Source organism: Megalopta genalis, chromosome 2 (genome assembly GCF_051020955.1).
Source record: "Megalopta genalis isolate 19385.01 chromosome 2, iyMegGena1_principal, whole genome shotgun sequence".
Lineage (NCBI taxonomy): Eukaryota > Metazoa > Arthropoda > Insecta > Hymenoptera > Halictidae > Megalopta > Megalopta genalis.
The window spans coordinates 17495647-17517169 of NC_135014.1; the positions used below are offsets into that span (position 1 = coordinate 17495647).

Below are 21523 nucleotides of genomic sequence, written 5' to 3' on the forward strand. Positions count from 1 at the left end.
GTTTCACAGTCGAATCGAAACTTTAATTTCTTAAATGCGGAAATTTATTTTTGATACGTTTTTGGCTTGATATTGTCGAAGCACTGAAGAAACACGTTGCAAATGAACATGACAGAAATACAAAAATGTTGCTTTCCAAAACGAAAGAATAAGATATTGTATTCATAAAACTCGTCTAAATTACACAGGAAGACGATAATATAATTAATTTCTTAAATATATTTTTTTATTTAAAGTAATCTAACGACTGAATCAAATTTACGTCTTGTTTCTACGACTATGCACCGTAGCTGGATTAAATTTTCTTACCGATTTGTACAATCAGTCTGTACGTGATTGAATTGTTTATCTGTGAAATGTGCTCGTAGAACAAGGAATTCGGATGTCGCAGATTAGGATAATCAAGTACATCTGCACAAATAATCTGTTGCCTGTGATTAGTAGACCGCGGATTTTTATGCAAAATAAGAATCGTGTAACTTGATTATGAGAAACGCAAGTCCGATGAAAATGTCTTCCCTCTTTCAATAATAATATCACAACGAGTTGTACACAATATCAAAATATCCTCAAATTCTTCTCGTATCTTCGCAATTTTCGTTCTCGATTCGGTCATTTTTCCCAAGAACGCATAAAATCCGCATTTCAGCGATCAGTTAGCACGATTCCGGCAAGATATTCCAGCACAGCAACTTTAAGATCGAAAGATACATCTCTTGATTGGTTTAGCAAAACATTCTGCAACTCCTTTCCTTCCGATCTCGAACAGGATTTTTCACGGAATTCAGCGATTCCTGGGAATCGGAAAAGAATTTGCGAGCATGTGGCAATCTCCGAGCGATTTGCATGGCCCGATTCGATTTACCAAAAAAGCTAGGACGCATCCCGGCATGTAATCCCCGTTTTTCCGAGTCGGAAAACCTGGCACTCCTCGGAAGACCGTTGGCAACCGTGAAAGAGGATAGCGCGGAGTAGTAAGATCGAGAGAGAGAGAGAGAGAGAGAGAGAGAGAGAGAGAGAGAGGGAGAGAGAGAGAGAGAGAGAGAGAGAGAGAGGGAGAGAGAGAGAGAGAGAGAGAGAGAGAGAGAGAGAGTAGTTTGCAGGATCGTTTGTTTTCACTTAAAAACGAAGAATTAGGTGGCCGCGTGCTCCGACTTCCTCGGGCTCGGTCGAAGACGACCGAGACTACTCTCGTTCCGGAGAACTCGAAAGCTCTGCGGCCGTGGTTCCGCTTGCAGAACCGTCGTTCTCTGCGAGGGCCCGCACAAAGAGAATTTACGATGTACATCGCTTGATCCTCTGTCTCCGTTCTCTTTCGCCGGCTCGTGTCGGCTCGTTATACCCCGCGCGAGCACGCCGCGACATTGGTGCGCGTTCGCGCGCCTGCACCCTCTGTTATAGTCGTCCCTGGCCACCGGTTTACAAATATGTATATATACACACTCTCGACACGCCGCTGTGAATTAGAACGCTCCCGAGCCCGCGAATTTTCACACTCGCCCCGCGCCTCTCTCCCCGCCTCGCCGCGGCGGAGCGCGAGCTAGAGAGCACATAGACGATATTATAATTTGCCTGTTAAGTTCCCGACAAAGGCTTTGCACGCGGGTTGCGGCCGCGAGTCGCTTCACACCGGTAACCGAGCCCCCGGATGGATGGAAATTTCTGAAACTCGATTATTTCCCGAGCCCCCGGAATACCGCGGATGTCCCGGGGCTAGCAGTCTACTTGAATATTTCATCGGACTCGCGCTAAAATCACGACTCGTTAAAGCTTTTGAACCCCTCGCCTCGCGCCGCGCCGCTCCGTTCCGGTCCGGGTGCCGCCGCGAACTTTCGGTTTGCCGCGTCCAAGAATCGCGAGGAATTGAGGCTGGGGGGCCGCGGAATTGTAGACTCGGCAAGTTCTCCCACCGAAACTGAATACGCTTCCATCGTCTCCCTCTTCCCGAAACTCTCCGAGAACCTCTTCTCCGCGAAACTATCGCCGCAATCGATACCATCGCGGCGGCTCGGCCTTTGAAAGCCTCGCCTCTGATCAGCCACTTCTACGCGCGAAAATAATTATTCGACGATGGTGTTCCCAGCGATCTTCTTTAAAAACCGATCAACACCTTATTTGCGACTGCCTGATCCGCTTAACAAGGGTGCGGAGTTGGTGTTGAAAAATTGTAGAGTGTGAATCAGTTTGACAATCAGAACGTGCGATGAAAGTAGGCGAATGTAAATATTGTAGCATGCTGGAGAATTAGGTGTGATTCGTATGAATGCCAAGGGTTCGTTCAATTTGTATCAGTTGTTAAATTATTTTAAATAACAAAATATATTTAACACTAGATTTCATATTGTAAAAATACATTTATGAGTTGTTTATTCAATTTATATGTTACTTACGGCAAATGTTACAATAACACTTGTTCAAAATCAAAATAAATGTCTTATTGTTATATATATTATATATTATATTATATTATATTATATTATATTATATTATATTATATTATATTATATTATATTATATTATATTATATTATTGTCTTTCTGTAATTTAGACGAGTTTTATGAATACAATAGTTTATACTTCTGTTTTGGAAAGCATCACTTTTTGTATTTTTTTTTTCATCTTCATTTGCAACGTGATTCTTCAATGCTCCGACAAGATCAAAGCAAAAACGTATCGATAATAAATTTTGATCCGGTTGTGAAAATCACAGATCGAATTTTATTTAAAACATTCAATATCTTTAATTTACTAACTAGACTGAGGATTTGTACGCACTTATTGTAAAAATTAGTGGACGAAACTTAAAACATAAGAAATAAAAATAAATTAAACCATCTATTCATTCGAATAATTTTTTATTCGAATAATTCGAAAAGATAATATGGAAGAAATAAATCAATAAACTATGAAAAAACACCTTATATTCTATCACTTGTATCCAAATCAATTCTTTCCTGTACGAATTCTTGTACGAATTTTTATCCGTCATCTGAATGAAATTTTTTGTCGAACTCTGAGTTCAAGTCATTCAAAAACAATGGAACAATTTGCAAAGTTTGCTATACAACGGTCCTTGAAGTGAAATCAACTGCTCGAAGATATTACGAATTTTTGATCATCGTCACTATGTTTCAGAAAAGGTATAACACATTTAAAAAATTGTTAAATACGAAGTTTTATGGTATTTACAATGTGCTTTATAATGTGCCACTTACAACCTTAATCCTTTCTAAAAATTTACTTGTACCAATATTGTTATATATTTGAAAGAAACCCCTTTGAAATCCTAAAAATCCTCGTTACATACTTGTTACGAAAATCTTATTGTCAGTTCTGAAACTATTAACACGTTGAATGCCACGGGGGTCACCGGTGACCGGCACCTAACTTGGCGGTGACGCCATGGGGGCCACCGGTGACCGGTGCGCCCAAATTGATAGAAATATATATAATTTAAAACAGATGTAAATATCTAAAATTTTGTATTATTACCATCGTCGATTCAAACAGTAACCCCTGTCGCAATTAACACGTCGAACATGGTTATACACTGTAACTTATCTATTGCAGATAATATTTCAACATTATATGTATCGCATAAAAGAAAATCCATCGTGGCGCCACGGACAATTTCTGTAAAACCGGCATGGCATTCAACGTGTTAAATATTTTCTAAATAGTGAATTTGTTCAAATTTCACCGGGGTTTTCTCCCGCTAGACGTGGAAGTGACTCGCGCGAAATGTATCATAAATTCGTCGCGGTGTCGCACCCTTCGATCTCGCCCAAACGAACATCGGTAGCTTCCTTGGAGCTGCGCCTACGAAACGTGATACGTTTGTGCAACCTTTGTCACCGGTGCAACGTAAATGTACACTGACGCATAACCGCGAGTCGGTTGGCAGGTTCGCTATCCGTTCGTTCGAAAATGGAAAAAAGCTGGACAGCCGAACGGGGTCGAGTGTCAGCGTGTGCAACGGATGCAACGGGTGCAACGGATAACGGCGCGGCGTGTCGCGGTGATATGCGGTTGAAACAGGATCCGTTGGACGCGTTACATCAACGCGGACTTTCCACCAATTTACCTGCATGTTTCGGGATATGATGGCCGTGTTATCGCGACGGTACACGTAAAACGTCGCGACGCGCACGCACACGGCTCCGTTAGCACCGCGTTTCCGGGTCATCGTTTTTCAAGGCCGATGACGAAGAGGCTCGCGCCGCACAGCCGTAGGCATGGCGAGCGATTAACCCTTTCGCTACGGGCGGGTTCTCCGCCGCGGTACTTCTGCCGAACGGAGCGCCGCGACATCACTGCACGCTAAGCGACGGCGATCGTCGGCGGGTGTCGGTACTCCGCGGCGGTCGGCGGAGAACCCAAGCTGCTTCAATTGAATGAATTTTTCGAACGAAAACATTTTTCTTCAAAGGGTATTTATAAATAAAAGGTATTTTATAACGTATTGGTATTCCAATATATAAGTGGTATTATTATTATTATATTATAGTATTATTATATATATATATAATAATACTATATATAATAATATATATAATAATACTATATATAATAATATATATAATAATACTATAATATAATAATAATAATACCACTTATATATTGGAATACCAATACGTATATATATACGTATATATATAGAGCGCATGCTAAGACATTATAAAATACCCTGGAATACCACTTATATATATATAAGTGGTATTCCAGGGTATTTTATAATGTCTTAGCATGCGCTCTTTAATTTACACAATATGAGAGGAAATAACATTATGCAATATAATGCATCTTATGGACGACCACTATAGTGGTCCGTAGTGCCTCAGTGGCATCATATCGAAAGGGTTAAACGCGAGTTCCCGATGTCGAAGGCCATCGCGCGTTAATCCTTCGATAAAAGCGGCCCGTTCAATATAGTGGTAAATAAAAATTGTACACGCGCGTTTTATAATTTTGTGCTTCACAATCCAATAGATACTAAAATATTGATGATGCTTAGAGACATTTCATTTTTTAACCTTTTTTTTGATCGAAATTATCACAAATGGCATGACATGCATTTCAATCTTTCTCGTACTATGTATCCTGAAATTCGTCGACTGCAATATTCCGCATTTCTGGAAATTTTGTAATATTAAATAAAGTTAATAATTATTATTATTAACTTTATTATTAACTCGAATTTAAAACGCGTTGTTCTAACCGATATTACATTTCGCGAAAACCGACAGAATTTGGACGCGTTCCTGTCGAGATTGTATAAGGACTTGTTTATTTTGCGCTCAATTTAATTTTATTAATTTTGCGCTAAATCTTATTTGCGGACAATTTAGGAAGAGGAGATACGATTATTCGATCCTTGCGGTACATTTTTATAGTTACGAAATGTCAACGACTATAAAAACGAGCTGCAAGGCTCGAGTAATCGTATCTCCTCTCCCTAATTTATCCATTTTTGTATGCAATCGGAGCGTCAGTTAGGGAGACATAGTTCTAGCGTAAGACAGATGGTAGAGATGAAAGTCGAAAACAAGATGACACAGACTGTCGCGAGTCATTGCCGGGCAAAGTAAGCGAGGGATGGTTTGCAGAACTATGAATCCGTTTGGAACAGAGTTCACTGGGAATTATCTATGTAGCAGTAAGTTATGCATGGTAAACTGATGATGCGCATATTATTGAGTCGTTGTCGACAGTGGTATCACACATGTTAATATTTGAATCAACCGTTTTGCGTTGAAATTCTGCCGGTGGAAATTGAGGGATGTATAAATCGATGCACTACGTTAACGCCGTGTCGAATGTGCGTTCGCCTAGGAAACGTGGCAAACATTTGCACGCTACACGGGCATGGCGCGATTGCTTTTTATCAAATGTACATAATAATAACAACAAGAACAATTGTTAATAACTTTATTGATCAACGAGATTACCGTTTGTTACAGCGAAAAGACAATAACGTAGCAGTCGCGCAATTACACTCGTGATTAAAATAATTCGTGATTGAATTCATCTGAAAGCTTTGAATGGCGTAATTCAATTATGTAATTGCATGACAATGCAAATGAACGAGCACAACTCTGGGTATGACATACGATTATTTTATGTTGGTGTTACTAGATATGTTCGAAGACAAAATTTACAATGTATGCTTGCACAGAAATGTTTTATTCAAAATAAATTTCGAAACTTAGATAAGATCCGTTTGCCATGGTACATTGTATACTATATACCAAAATACAAGAACATAGAACTAAAAACTTCAATATGAAACTTGTTCCGTCTCTCGACGGAATTTTCGTTCTTGGTCCGTCCGACTTTCGCTGGGGCAAATTGCTTTTTTGTTCAAATTTTAAAGTGGCTTGATTTTCAGGGAGTTCCCTCTGGCTTAGCGGGACAACGCTCATATTCCTTCAACGAACGGCATGCAATTAACAAAAAAGTCACGTTCGTTAGGTCTTCAATTTCGTAGAGTCATAGTTTTCTTTCTTTCAGTCTCTTTTGGGTTTATGATTTGTTAGAGCCGTCTTCTTTCCGGCATAAAAGTAGCTTCTAAAGCAGCCTCGCCAGCTTGCAACGGTTTTGGTCTTTTTACTTCCCTTTCCATCTTGTTACTAGCCAATCAGTTTCTAGTTCTCTGTCTTCGAAGAGTGTAAAAACTCGAAACCAATCCGCCTCATATTAGTATGCTTCAGTGTGCTTCAGTGTGCTTCAGTGTGCTCCAGTGTGCTTCAGTGTGCTTCAGTGTGCTTCAGTGTGCTCCAGTCTGCTTTAGTCTGCTTCAGTCTGCTTCAGTCTGCTTCAGTGTGCTTCAGTATGCTTCAGTCTGCTTCATCAATCTGCTTCAATCTAGCTCTGAATCGCAGTCAGTCTGCTTCAATCTATCTCTAAATCGCAGTCAGCCTGCTTCAGTCAACTCTAGTCGACATCAGCTCACGCTAGTCTTCTAATCAACCGTCTATCGTAATCTTTCAACCTTAGTCCATCGAGTCGAGTCTAGTTTATAGTGCTCCAAATTCAGTCTTAAGGTCAAGACCTGCTAAAACAGCTGTTTCCCTTTAATTAGACGCTTAGCGTGATCGGCCTTACAACCCGAGAGATTTTTAGAATCGCGGTATTTCGGTAGCGGGTGCACACACACGCGAAACACCCTGCAAAACTTAAGAAAGAAAAATGCACGATTATGTTTCTGCTTCCGAGCAAGATTCCATCGCGTTTTACAGAACTATCGATTTGCCAAATTTTCAGCAATCGTTAGACGACTTGTCTGCGTCGGGTATTGTCCAAAGCTTGTAATGCTTTATACTGACCAAACCACGCGGAACAGTTCTTGCCGGATCTATCGTCCCGGGACCGTGGCGATCGTTGTTTCGAGGCTGCTCGGAGGGAAACGAAGAAAACTAGCTTATGCTTTATGCATAATCCGACGGGTAAGAATGCGCGGCGAAGCCGATGCGGTGGCGGGACGCGCGTGCCGAGATATACCGTCGGAATGGAGGTTATCGGTCTTGCCTAACGCCTGCCCGGCATCCGAGCAGAACGCGGCCAAGCAAATATATTCCTTGCTCGCCGCGAATACGTATTATCGTCCTGACGCGAATGCGAATATTTAACGTCTTACACTGACGCGCGATGTTATACGGGATTCGGGGAGCACGCGATAAAACGGACGCGCGTGTGCAACGGGACGCGACGCGACGCTACGGAGGAATCTCGTTTAATATCTTGCCAACCACGCGACAGCTCGTACATATTTCTCGTTCATGATTCAACGACAGTTTCGCCGCTACTTTGGTGCGGATTTAGGCAACATTTGACCTCTGGAGCAGCGTTCTGGCTATGAAGAAATTTAGAGCAATTAAGCCACGCCTGTTTGAGACATTTTGATACAAGGAAATAGTCGTGGAGGTTTTCAAACTTAGATTTTGGAAGGATTATTGAATTCAAATTAGATATGAGTATGGGTATGCTTTGCTTCATAGAGCAGTCTTCTGGCTTTAAAGAAATCAGGAGCAATTAAGCCACGCCCTCTTGAGACATTTGATACAAGGAAATAGTCGTGGAGGTTTTCAAACTTAGATTTTGGAAGGATTATTGAATTCAAATTAGATATGAGTGTGGGTATGCTTTGCTTCATAGAGCACTCTCCTGGCTCCAAGGAAATCGGGAGCAATTAAGCCACGCCCACTTGAGACATTTGATACAAGGAAATAGTCATAGAGGACTTCAGGATTAGATTTTGAGAAGGTTGCTGAATTTGAATTAGGTATGGGCATGGGTATGCTTGACTCCGTAGGGCAGTCTTCTGGCTCCAAAGAAATTGGGAGCAATTAAGCCACGCCCACTTGAGACATTTGATACTAGGAGATTAGTCGTGAAGCTTTTCAAAGCTAGATTTTGGAAGATTTTTGGAATTTAAATTAGACATCAGAATGGCTATGTTTTGCTTCATAGAGCACTCTCCTGGCACCAAAGAAACCGAAAGCAATTAAGCAACGCCCATTTGAAACATTTGATACGAGGAAATAGTCATAGAGGATTTCAGGATTAGATTTTGAGAGGATTGTTGAATTTGAAGTTGGTATGCTTGGCTCCGTAGAGCAGTCTCCTGGCTCCAAAGAAATCGGGAGCAATTAAGCCACGCCCACTTAAGATAGACAGAAGGAAAGCTTTAGCTTTTACAGCTAAATGTTTAGGAGATTGTTGCATTTATATCACATATAGGCATGGTTGGCACCGTGGGACACTGTTCTAGCTCTGTCGAAGTCGAGGGCAACGAGGTCACGCCTTCTTGGGGCTTTCTATACAGAGAAATGACCATTGTGGCCTGGAGAAATAGATTTTTTGGAGATTATTCAAATCAGGTGAGATATGAAGACGGATTGCTTCTGCGGAGCATTGTTGTAGCGTCGCTGATGGAAGAGCAACAAGGATACGCCCACTGCTGAGTGCACTCTGCACGGAAAGAGGTCAATATTTCTTCTGGGAATGCAACGCCGATTTAAGAATTTGAACAGTTCTCTTTGAACGTTATCACTAAACCAAGAACGTTGCGCATTCATGCCATTCCAGAGAATCGATTGCGCACCAAATAATATTTGTCTCTTCTTCCGAACCAAAACGAGCAGTCTTTTGCCGCGCGCGGAACGTCCGAGAATTAATCTGCGGAAACGTCGACACGGAAATCCGCAGTCTAATCATCGAATGCGTTCCTCGAACCGCAGGTTCATTTCTCTTTGGTTTCGCCAGCCGGCGCGAAGCGTGTTATTTAAAACACGGCGGACATTCGGGGTCGCCTTTTTTCGGTTCGATCGGCTCCTGCGATGGCTGGGTGGCGCGATTAATCGCGGGTGAACGGGACTTTCGCGAGCGTTGTTGCCGGCTCTCTACCGATGTTCCGAAATTCTCCGGGCTGGTTCACGCGGTTGTCATTCATTCGCCGAGAAATTTTCATCGCGTGGACGTTTTTACGCGGGCGTTTTTACGGGTTGGTAAACCGGCTCTGCTCGATGATTCGTGGCCAATTTATTGGTTTGGCTCGGAGGCGGCTCGGCCGGGGGATCGCCGACTGACCGGAAGCGGCAACGGCAGCTCGTAAATATACAATAATTTCGGCAGAGTGAACGCGAACACGCTTCCGCGCAGAAGATATCGCTCGGACCGGCCAACGGATCGTTCGGGACGCCTTCGAACACCCTTCCGCCCACCCCCACCACCCCGCGCTCGGCTCGGCCCGCCCACCGCCACGAGAAGAACTCCCCCCGAAACTTCGAAACTCTGTTACTTATTCACCGAATTCCTCTTACTTTTTCCTTCCTCGACCCTTCCAGCGTTGAATCATATTCCCCCGGAAAAGGGGGCGTCCTTTTATTAAAACTTTTTTACCCGCCGCTGTCCTCCCACGCCCCCGTCGCACCCGATTTTACCAGCTCCCGATTATTCGAGTTCATTCGCCCGTAATTTCTGCCATTACCGCGATCCCGTTAATTAAGAATCGCACGCGATTTGCTCGATTAAGAAGTCGCGGTTCGCGATGGGGGGATGGCGGGTGCCGTTCGCGTTTTGAATCGGGTGTACATCTTAAAAATGGAGGACTCTATTAACGATCTCTAAACCGTCTCGGGGACCGCGTATAGAAGTTTCGTGAATATATTTGCAGGGGTAATGAAGTTGGAATCGATTGGCGCACTAACTGCGGCTACTTAACCCTCTAGGAGCCAGGCTTCTTTAGTCTGAACGAAAAATACTCGGCCTCTTGAGAAGGCGTTTGGCGAAGATACTGTCTGAGCTGAAAGAACAGCAAAATTATGATATAAAAATTTGTATATCTGAAAGTCTCTGCTCAATTCTAACGAGAAGAACAAGATCAAATGTGACTTCAAAATAGTCTAAGTCTTTCAATAGTCTTGGCTAGATTGCGGATCTTTATGCAAAATAAAAATTAGTTGCGTCGATTGTAAGAGGCGGGTGCCAGATATACATTTAATTTTTTATTTAATAAATTCAACGAGTTGAGGATAGTGATACTCTTCGATTATCTTAATTTGTTCATTGTTTCAAATTGCTGCCACTCGTTTTTGTCATAAAAGCATAAAATCCGCGGTCTGGTCATGCTAAAAAAATTTTGTCTCAACAAGTCAAGAAAAAAAATCTAATCACATGTCATAATGGATAAACCAAAATTTTATCGAAAAATATCAATTTTCAAGGTAATTTGTAAAGGCTCTTTGTAACTTTCTCTTATTATAGAACGTTTTATGTTTAATTTAACAATAGATTTACAGCACCCGTTAAATTGACTAGTCGCTAATTTTTTAATTTACGATCGTTCAGATTGTAAAGATAAATTTACGCGTTATTTATTCAATAATACGTGTTACTCGCGGCAAATATTACAATGACTTTCCTTAAAAATCCGAATAAATATCTTATCGGTTCCTATATTATAAACAATCTTATTTCGGTCGCAGTTTCTACGATTTTGACGGAAACTTGGCCATATTTGTCGACCTGTTCGCCGGGCCGTTTCTCGAGCTCGAAAATATGGAGGCGCATAAACATTCGCTGTCTATTAATAATTCGCGAAATCCTTTCAAATGTCGCTGTCGCTTCCTGTCGTCGATTCATCGCGGTTCTTGCACCGTAACTCGGTAGACACAGACCCCGCCACCATAGCTCCCGGTGGCGCGAAAGGATGAATGAGAAGCCGTTCCGTCCGCGTCGGAAACTTTCGTCCCCTTTTTCGCGAGCTTTGTGAGCCGTTCAAAGGGAACGTCCGCCGATTCCGAACGCCTTCTTCCGCCCCGTATTTCATTGAATAACAATTTTTTACTAAATAACTGGAAAGAACGGGAGCGAGGATCGCCGCGTACAGGACTCCTCGGCGAATCGCTGCGAGGAAGGAAGAATCGATTCGTGGGGTGGGAGGAGGTTTTTGCCGTTCGATTCGGTTTGCGAAACTGTCGGCTTTGCATGCATGAGGCGGGCTGTTGCAGACGGGCTGTTGCAGCCGAGCAGACGAGCCGGAAACCGGCGAACCGGCTCGAAAGATCGTTCTGAAAACGAACGGGAGGAATAGGAGGGGGAGAGGGGAGTGGGGACGAGATGCTCCCCGGATTTCAGCGACCCCTTGGGAGAACTTGGAGCCGTTCGCACCGGGAGAATGACGGAAAGCATAATCCCCCTTAAGAGGCTTAACTCGAGGATCCTCGACTGACCGAAGATAACGCTCGGGCTTTCCAGGACGATACGGCCACCAGTTTTCCAGGAGATTTTTGGCGGCCCAGGTCCAAAAAGCAATGGCCTCGCGATACGACCCCGTTTACCTTCTTCACGCCTATTTCCCCTGGCCCATTCATCGGCAACGACGCGTTTTAAACTCTCGCCAGTGGGACTAATCATCGTATCCTTCATATATTCTTTCTCCGAAATGTTTTGCATAAAAAAATACTCGCATAATTTATGATATATTATATATAATTATATATAATTATTATATATTATATTATATTATATTATATATATATATATATATATATATATATATATATATATATATATATATATAATTATAGTATTATACATTATATATTATATTATAATAATTGACTTTGGTTTTCTTAACAACACATTCAACCCTTTGTCTGCGGCATACTCTCGGATGAAATCATCGGTACAAACGAAGAGAAGTTGACAAATCAGTCGGCGCGAATGACCGTTGCATATCATTAAGAAGATAATCGCAATGCAAGAAATTCGATATTAATAATGAATAACAAGTTTCACTTAACGTGTTTTCGTTATACGACAGTTTACTAGAATTTCAACAGATTCAGACTTAATCGCTGCGATTTCCAGCGAAACATATTGAGTCTTTCGAATAAGACATACTCAATATTTTTATTAAAATTGTTATTCGATAAATATCAGGTTAATTATGCTCGAAAACGAAGCAAAGGCATAGCGATTTGTCACCTCACAGTAACTGGCTCCACCACTCTAGGGACATACCGAAGGGAAATAACAATTCATTGCATGTAGAAGTACTGCAATTGATTACTGAACCAGAACTACCGTCCGATGTCGCTGTGGAGTCCGAAAATTGTTCACAGTCCGATACTGATTGGGAATTCGATTACGATTCGGATTCCGATTTTATTTCGTAATATTTAACTATTTGATATTAGGTCTACCGGAAAGTTCTGTCCGATAATGTCATTGCAAATTTCGATAGATATACACATATTCATTTGAGACATATATATTTTTGAGAAATGTTGCTCACAAATTGCCATCACGCCGTCATAAGTAACGACGGAAATTATATTGTACAATAAATATTACTAAATTTATGAAAAATCTATTATTTCTCAAACGGACAGAACTTTCCGGTAGACCTAATATTTATATTATTCATAACTATTCACTTTGTATACATGTATATTTATATACAACATATTCGAAAATATATTGCTATATTTATACATTTTGTATAGTTTAGATATGTGGAGGTGTGTTTATATACATATAAGTAGTGAGTAATAGTAGTAGTTGGTAATAGTAATAGTAATATTTTGCGTATGTATATGTAGATATACAGTTTTATTAAATGGTCCTATCTTCGTAGAAAGGTCTGAAATAGTCATTTCATTCGCTATGAATAGGAGAAAACGATGTATGACTTTTTTCCTGACCTCTAGAATGGTCATTCGTCTTACTGTGGTGCTGTGTCAGCGCGCTATAACAACGGGAAACAGTGGTGAGAGTTTCCATTCGCAAATGTGCCGCGAGTTTTCTCAGAGACCGGAAGGTACTTCCAAAGCTCTGAAACTGGCTGCTTAGCGGACTCTACTATTTCCAGAGGAAAAACGGTCAGCTCGCGACGATTTAGAAAGATTGGTGACTCTGTCCTTATCCGTTCGTCTGCAGGCCTGAAAACGGACTATTATCGAAGTTCTTCGGAAGGAGATTGTTCAATGAAAAGTTATAGAAAAATTCAAGGCTCTATCTGGCGATTCTCTCGGAATTTTTTCACAGTTTCCGGCGACGAAATGAAAATGTTTAGCTAAATGTTTAGCTATCACAGTTACATATACACTGTACTGCTGACAAAATTAAAGCATTGAAAAATTTTCGATAAAAATTTGAAAATTAAATAATATAATAATTAAATATAATATAAACATAATTATATAATAATTAATAATATATAATAATATATATAATAATTATATAATATAGTTGTATAATAATTAAAAATAATTTTGAAAATTAAAGCTCGAAAAAAAAACCTCTACTTTAAAATACTTCCCCTGGATTTTAAGTTCGATGCACCCTCACCACTGTAACTCTTTAAATGCGCGGCCGTGTTTGTTATATTGAAAATTGCCAAGTGCATGAAATGCACGGACTTGGTATAATTTCTTTATAAAATATACACTTTAATTGTAGTTTGAGTGCAACGTCAGCCATATGCGGGTGAAATATGGCTCAAACATGAAAATGAATTTTTACGCTGACTAATTACATCATCCTAGATTCATTAGGATCCATAAAACCTGAGACTGTTGAAAAAGTAGTCGACGCGACACAACTAAACTTTTCCATTTTCGTTTCGCCTAAATTCGATACTTTTAATTTCGTGGAATTTTTTTAAATTCGTGACGGTCGAAGTATTAAACGAGAATCGGTGGCCGCGCGAGGTAAAAATTGACGATAAGAAAGCGTCACAATTAGCGCGGAAAAGCAAAAGGACTCCGAAAAACCGGGCAGTTATCGAACTGTACTATATTTCGCTCTCTATTACAGCACAATATCCCGAATTCCGGAGACGGTATCGCGCGGCCGAGTTATTACGTCAGTTTTATGCTTCTGTACCTGTGTTTTACGGGCCGGGGCGATAAAACGTACACGACGAGAAACCCTCTCCCGGCCCGTGTACGCCGTGTCGCCTAATTTCACGTGCCCGTGTCGATTCATCGAGAAGCTTTTTTACGAGCGCCATCGCACGTTCCCTCCCTCTATTTCGTCTCGCAACGTCGCGTCCGGTGCCCGAACGCGCAGGGTTATCTCCTTTTGACGCGACAGCGAAAGGAGGGAAGAGGAGGAACGACTGTCGTCGCTTCAACGTACCTCGTGAAACCATGTCAATTTGTAAGCCCTAGGATTCGCCCTAACGTTGCACTCGAAGTAGACGTCGTCGCCCTCTTTGATCTTCTTCGGATTCAACGAGGAGTCCATCTTCAGAGTGACGATTGGCTCAACTAAAGGAAAACAAACAAATACAATAAAAATACATTAGCGTCGGTCAAGGTCGTTCCAAGGTTCTTCTAATGTGTTACACATGCATGCGATATGCAATAAAGATCACGTATTCTTGATACGTATACGGTACTATTCACTCGAACAGTTTCAGCAAAAGATATACGTGTTTGGATAAATGAAAAAAAAAGATTTTATACCATGTTTTTATACTGTAGTTATAAGTTTTGTAATATAATCTTGTGCCATTAAATTTATACTATAGTTTTGATATTATAAGTTAGGTAACGGTTCAGAAGCAATTATTTAATTCGAAGATACAAATACATTTAAAAAAAGGAGGTTCAACGGCGAACAAGAAATTATAAAAATGATAGTCTTTGAACGCAGAATGAATAATCACAGTAAACTAAATTCAATTTTCATAGCTCAGCTTGTACACCTCACGCTTGAATCTTATTTTACTCACATACATAACTGTCGCGCACACATGCACTCACTCTTTCATGTATACCACTTCTTTCTCACAAAAATTCTCCAGAATTATCAAGATTTTCTCCGATACCATTATTTCGGAGGTCGCTAACGAAATAATCGACCTGTTCACGCGAATAGCCTTCTTTATTCTCGCTTATTCAACAATTATCCACCAACGTATTGTTTAGTAAGAGTCCTCAATCTACCGCATTTCTTAGTGTTATCAATTCGCTATCACGATGTGATAATAGTTCAGAGTAAGATCGAAAATTCCTATCGTCAATCCTTATACATATATATATATATATATTCAATTATGAAAAAATTCGTACTTATACAAAAGACACAAGCGTTTCATTGAAATGTTTTAAGAAGTGCGATGTACGGTAGCGGACATATATTTAAGACCGCTTGAAAAACAGTATAACTTTCTTTAGAACATGAGTTTTTTAATTATCTTTTTTGTCATTCCAAGTAATCGCAAAATTTAGAAAAAGTATTAGAGTTTCAAGAAGATATACCATTTTTCACGTGGTCTTAAATATGTGTTCGCTACTGCAGATAAACGATACTGTTCAATTTGTCGAGAACTTCGCATGTCACTTTAATGACCACAATAATTGATACACTTACCCTATTCCAATTTTAACCCTTCGTCATACTTTGACGAATCTGTCTCTCGACGGAGATGCCCACTAATAAACCCGTCATGCATGAACAGTTTATTCCGTTTTTTTTAATCTGAATAAAATTCTGAATCCTTGTCGTCCGTATTTGTACGTACAAGCAAACGTAGAGATACACGAGACATATAAATTGTCATTCCTCGTCTCAGAAATGATCACAATTGAGAAACTTCTAATCGTTGTAACTACGAAGAAAATGGGGTTGAAAAAGTTATTCCGTTCGGAAGTCATCGAAACCCGCCTCGTCGCGGCGAACGTATAATGAAAACTTCGTGGTACAGTTAAATTGTTCGATCCGCGATACCGGATCGACAGGTTCTAAAGCGTTTTCGGTACGTTAATCCGTAGAAAAATGCAATAAACCTGGACCTGGATTTTCAACGGTCCCTTAACAATTACGGCGCAGAGCCAGTCGCGCAACGGAGGGCTTCGATCGGCCGAAAGTGCTCGTCGGCAGAGCCGCCGGAACGTTATTTATGAATCGAGCACGCCGGTTGACGCAGTGTCGCGATAATATTCGGATATCGGCGGGCTTCGTTTAATGAAATTTGCATTTTCGCTCGTGCGGAACACGGGCCAGCGAACTCGAACGCGAAACCGCCGCGGTTAATGGCGTCGCGCTCGAATCGAACGGGAAATGTTTTATCGCGCGTGGTTCCTCGCGCTGCCGGCCGAATCGCCATCGTGTTCCTTGCGCATCGCGATTCCCGATCCCCCGATTCCCGATCCGTGCTAAATCGATGATATTACCTGGATGGGAGGCAGTTTGCTACAATTAATCGAAACATTATTCGGCCCGTAGCAAAGGTTTAATCAAACTGTTCAATCGCGGTATCGTTACGGAAAAGTAACTAGCACTTTAACCTGCGGAGCACCGGATGGTCGCTACATTGGTCCGAGGTAGATAACTATTTAATACCTACGTATATATATATATATAACTTTGCAAATTTTCGACGCTCGCGATCTCCGCAGAACACGCGGACAATATATGTGCACGGATTTTAATAATCACTTAGTTCGAGCAACTAATTGCGATTGATTTTTTTTCTTGCAAAGTGATCTTCGTTTTTCATCTGATAAAACATCTTTCGATGTTTATATCAATGCAATTTATTTTATTTTTGTCAAATTAGCGTAAATGTACATCGTTATTGGATACACTTGAGAAAATGTATTTTTTTTTATATTTTTCTAATAAATATCAGTCTTATTTCTTACTGTGTGCTTCTTTTAATTAAATTATTCAAAAATTATTACGAAGTTATTCAAAAATTATTTACAAATCGTTTAAAAATGATTTAAAAAGGATTTAAAAGATGTAGAAATTTTTAGTTTAACCTGCAGAGCACCGGATGGTCGCTACATTGGTCCGAGGTAGATAACTATTTAATACCTACGTATATATATATAACTTTGCAAATTTTCGACGCTCGCGATCTCCGCAGAACACGCGGACAATATATGTGCACGGATTCTAATAATCACTTAGTTCGAGCAACTAATTGCGATTGATTTTTTTTCTTGCAAGGTGATCTTCGTTTTTCATCTGATAAAACATCTTTCGATATTTATATCAATGCAATTTATTTTATTTTTCTCAGATTAGCGTAAATGCTTCAAAAATCCATGCGACCGTTATGCTGAACACCCTGTATATCGTTATTGGATACACTTGAGAAAATGTATTTTTTTATATTTTTCTAATAAATATCAGTCTTATTTCTTACTGTGTGCTTCTTTTAATTAAATTATTCAAAAATTATTACGAAGTTATTCAAAAATTATTTACAAATCGTTTAAAAATGATTTAAAAAGGATTTAAGAAATGTAGAAATTATTCGAAAAATTAAAAAATAATGTAAAAAACACGACTCTTTTGGTCGGCACTGGAAGAGTTAATCGCTCACCAGTCATTTCCGTGCGTGTCAAGCGTATACTAAATTAACAAAGACTAATTTCGAACCGTGTAAATTTGATTAAATTCGAAACTATGTTTCATTTGTTATGCATGCAGAAGAGCTTCTACCGCAAGGGATTCTAGTGACGTTAATCCAGTAAAAACAAGTTTAAAATTTGGTTCACAATTCTGGAATTATTGTAAAAATAAACGTTTAATTCTTCATCCTTTTACCGAGCACTTTTATTTTACAATTTAATACTGTTGCTCAAGTGTGACTGATTACCATTAGGTTACAATTATATGTAGTACTTATTAGTTGTATAATATACATATATCGGTCGTTATATATGGTGTCTCAGAAATATATGTCAATGCTTGAGAAGCTGAATCCACACACTAATATAAGTAAAAAATATCCTGCGAATCATAAATGACTAATGTTGGCAAGGCCATGCATGAAATGCATGACAGTCATTTCAGCAAAAGTATATGAATTCATTACAGAACTGTACTGAAGTCGCGAGAATAACACATAACATCTTTCCCAATTCATTGCGACAAATATTGTTTGTAAACGTGAGGTACGTAAGACACTTGTCAATAGGATATTTTTTACTTAATGTAGTGTGTAGATTCAGCTTCTCAAATATTGACACCTATTTCTAAGACACCCTGTATAGTGTCGCCTATTTCCAAAAGCTGGCGTCGTTTTATGCGCGTATTTTCTTAGAATTATTCAATTAAAATATATCTGCGCGTTAAAAAAATAAAATAAAATCCAAAATAATTGCTTGGATTTCACGAAAAGTATTAACGACGACATTATTTTTCTTAACACATTTCGTGTGCGTGTCACGGATAAAGATTTACTTACACTACCTAGGGAAAGAAAGCCGGCGAAGTTTGAAAACAACTTCGCTTTTCACAGATAACAATAAGATTTTCGTAACAAGCACATAACGAGGATTTTTCGGATTTCATAGGGGTTTCTTTCAAATATATAACGAAATTTATGCAAGTAAATACCTATCCCACACATATGATGTATTAATGTTTGTTTGTTCGCGTTTTGTGGGAACTGGCTTTTCCGGAAAGAAACGCAGCGACCGGAAGGATGTTTTAATTATCCATTGGTCGTTCGACGAATAATCGAGCGTGCGAGCGGAGGTTGTTCGACGAAGCGAACATCGGAGCTATCGGAATGCCAAAGGAAACCGGAAAAATCACGGAAAAGGGAGGAGAACGGCCCGTGAATGGGCACTAAGCGTCTGCTGGGGAATAGGGGACACGGCCCGCGGCGATCTTTCGAACTCTCTCTCTCTCTTTCTCTCTCTTCTGTTCCTCTCTCGCTCTCTCTTCTTCCTTTCCACGATAAGGGTGTTTTCGTTTTCGATTCGAACGCATTTCGTATTCCGTCGTGCTTCCTCTCGTGGCACGCGTTCCTTCCGTCACGCGGACGTTTTTAACCCTGCGGTGGCGTACAGTTCGCTGCGGACTAGGAAACGCCGCGAGATTAGATCTTCCTAAGCCATTTCCTGAGAATTCGCTAAAAATTGTCTAAAAATCAAGGTTTGCTTCAAACGCAAATCAGTTGAAACTCGACGACTCGAGCCCCGAACCCCAGGATCCTTAATAATTATAGGAGATTCTGCAGCGCTAAGAAGAGAACTTGTCAATTCCAAAGCTCCTCTACGCGAATTCCAACCTCTGAAGCCTCCCACTGAAACTTTAGTCTTCCAGGATTCTACTAAACTTGGAATCCCCAATAATTGGAGGAGGTTCCGAGTGCGAGAAGAAACTCGTCAATCTCTAGGCTTCTCTGCGACAGACTCTAGGATCTCTTAATGAACATTGAATCTTCTATCTAAAGCTGTGTTCTATGAGGACTCTGCTGGGCTGTTGCGCACGAAATGACGGTTTTTCGATTTGGCGTTTACTTACAGTGGCCCACAAAAGTGTTCGTACACCTTTTCAAATGCAACAACTATTTTCATATTGAACCAAATGACTTGAATTTTATTTAGATGATAGAGGGACTAGTCCATTAGACGATGGCTAAACAGCTTTTTTTTTAATTTTGCTATTAGTTGGAATGAAAAGAAACAATTGAAAACCCTCGTTTGTTAACTTTCTTTGTCTGAGCCTATAACTAAAATGCAGAAAATGCCTCTCGCAGATCTCGGTAACTTATATGCGTGCTGAAAATTTGATCGAAATCGGATAACGCAGAGACGAGCTACTTGCGTTGAAGGATTTTAAAAACTGCACAGTACATTTCTCACAGTTCTTGGTCAAAATCGTGATAAAACTGTGATTTTTGCGATCTTTAATTTGTTGTAACTCAACAACGACTTCGATAACATTTTCAACATGCATATACATGTATCACCAAGATATACAGAAAACATTTTACAAATTTTCGTTATAGGCTCAGATGAAACAGTTGAAAAACAAGAGTTTTTTTTTGTCATTCCAAGTACTAGCAAAATTAAAGAAAAAAACATTTCAGTCATTGTTTAGTAGACCAATCTCTCTATCATCTAAAAAAAATCAAGTATTGAGTTCAGTTTTGAAATAGTTATCGCGTTTTAAAAGGTGTACGAACAGTTTTGTGGGCAACTGTACATATCCACCGATTTCATGCGCAACGACCGAATATCAACATGTTAACCCTTTGCACTCGAAGCTGTTTTAACTTCGAGACAAAGATACTTCTTCCAGTGTTGTATTATTTTTGTATTGTTTTCATATGAAAGTCAGTTTACTCGCTCATACAATAACTACACTTTTAACAATTCTTTCGATATAAACAAATTTATTAAATAAACATAGCTAATTATATATATATAAATATTATATAGTAATTTTTAGCGGTGCCTCAGACTTGCCATTCGAGTGCAAAGGGTTAAGCGCCAAGACCGTTTTGTCTTTCTTATCGTATATACCATATATTATTCTATAACAACAACGAGGTTGAATTCACTCGAACTTCGTACGATTTTTATTATAATATATGCTTCGGTGAAGCAGTTTATAAAAAAGTTTCTCACATTTTTATAATTTCAGAAAATATGAAAGAACAAAATCAGAAGCCAATTATTTTGGCTGATTTGGTAGTTCTAGTGTTAAAAATGACCATAAACCAACATTCTAAGCAGTTATAATCGAATACATCATGAAAACAACAAGAAAGATAGTTTAATTCAATTTTTAAAAATTAAGTCCCTCTAGATTATCGACATATCGTACCCTGATCGTTGGATAGAAAGAACAAGATCTTCGGCAGCTAGCTCGAGCATGTTGATACTCCCGCATCCAGGGTATTTTTCTTCTCAAGATCCCGCAGTTCGAGCCGTCGAAAGCTACAAGTTCAAGTTCGATTTAACTTGAACTTCCAGTTTAGCTTGTTTGGAACTGTGGATCGACCGGATCGGAAACAGATCGATCAGAATGACGTAACTGAGGGATCAGAACGGCGCAACGAGCGGAGGCTGCGGAATGAGAGGAACGGCATGCGGCGGGACACAATATGCACTCGAATTCCGATTCACGGAATACGTGGGGTCGCATAGAATTGCACAGCCCTCTACCAAGTACCAACTGCTCTTCCAGCACGTGTACAACCGTACAACCATGCCGTTCAGACTTTCAGCTAATCTTGGCCTAGCCTCGCCCATCTCGT

General features: G+C 40.1%; 1 protein-coding gene across 2 annotated transcripts in view; it reads right to left on the reverse strand.

Annotated features, from left to right (window-relative positions):
* LOC117219293 (protein turtle homolog B) overlaps positions 1–21523 on the reverse strand; it is a 329095-nt gene that overhangs the window by 26445 nt on the left and 281127 nt on the right. For both annotated transcript variants that reach the window (XM_033468332.2, XM_033468329.2), the window contains exon 9: positions 14647–14777. In XM_033468332.2, the coding sequence (XP_033324223.1) occupies positions 14647–14777 (131 nt within the window). The remainder of the gene's footprint in view (positions 1–14646; positions 14778–21523) is intronic.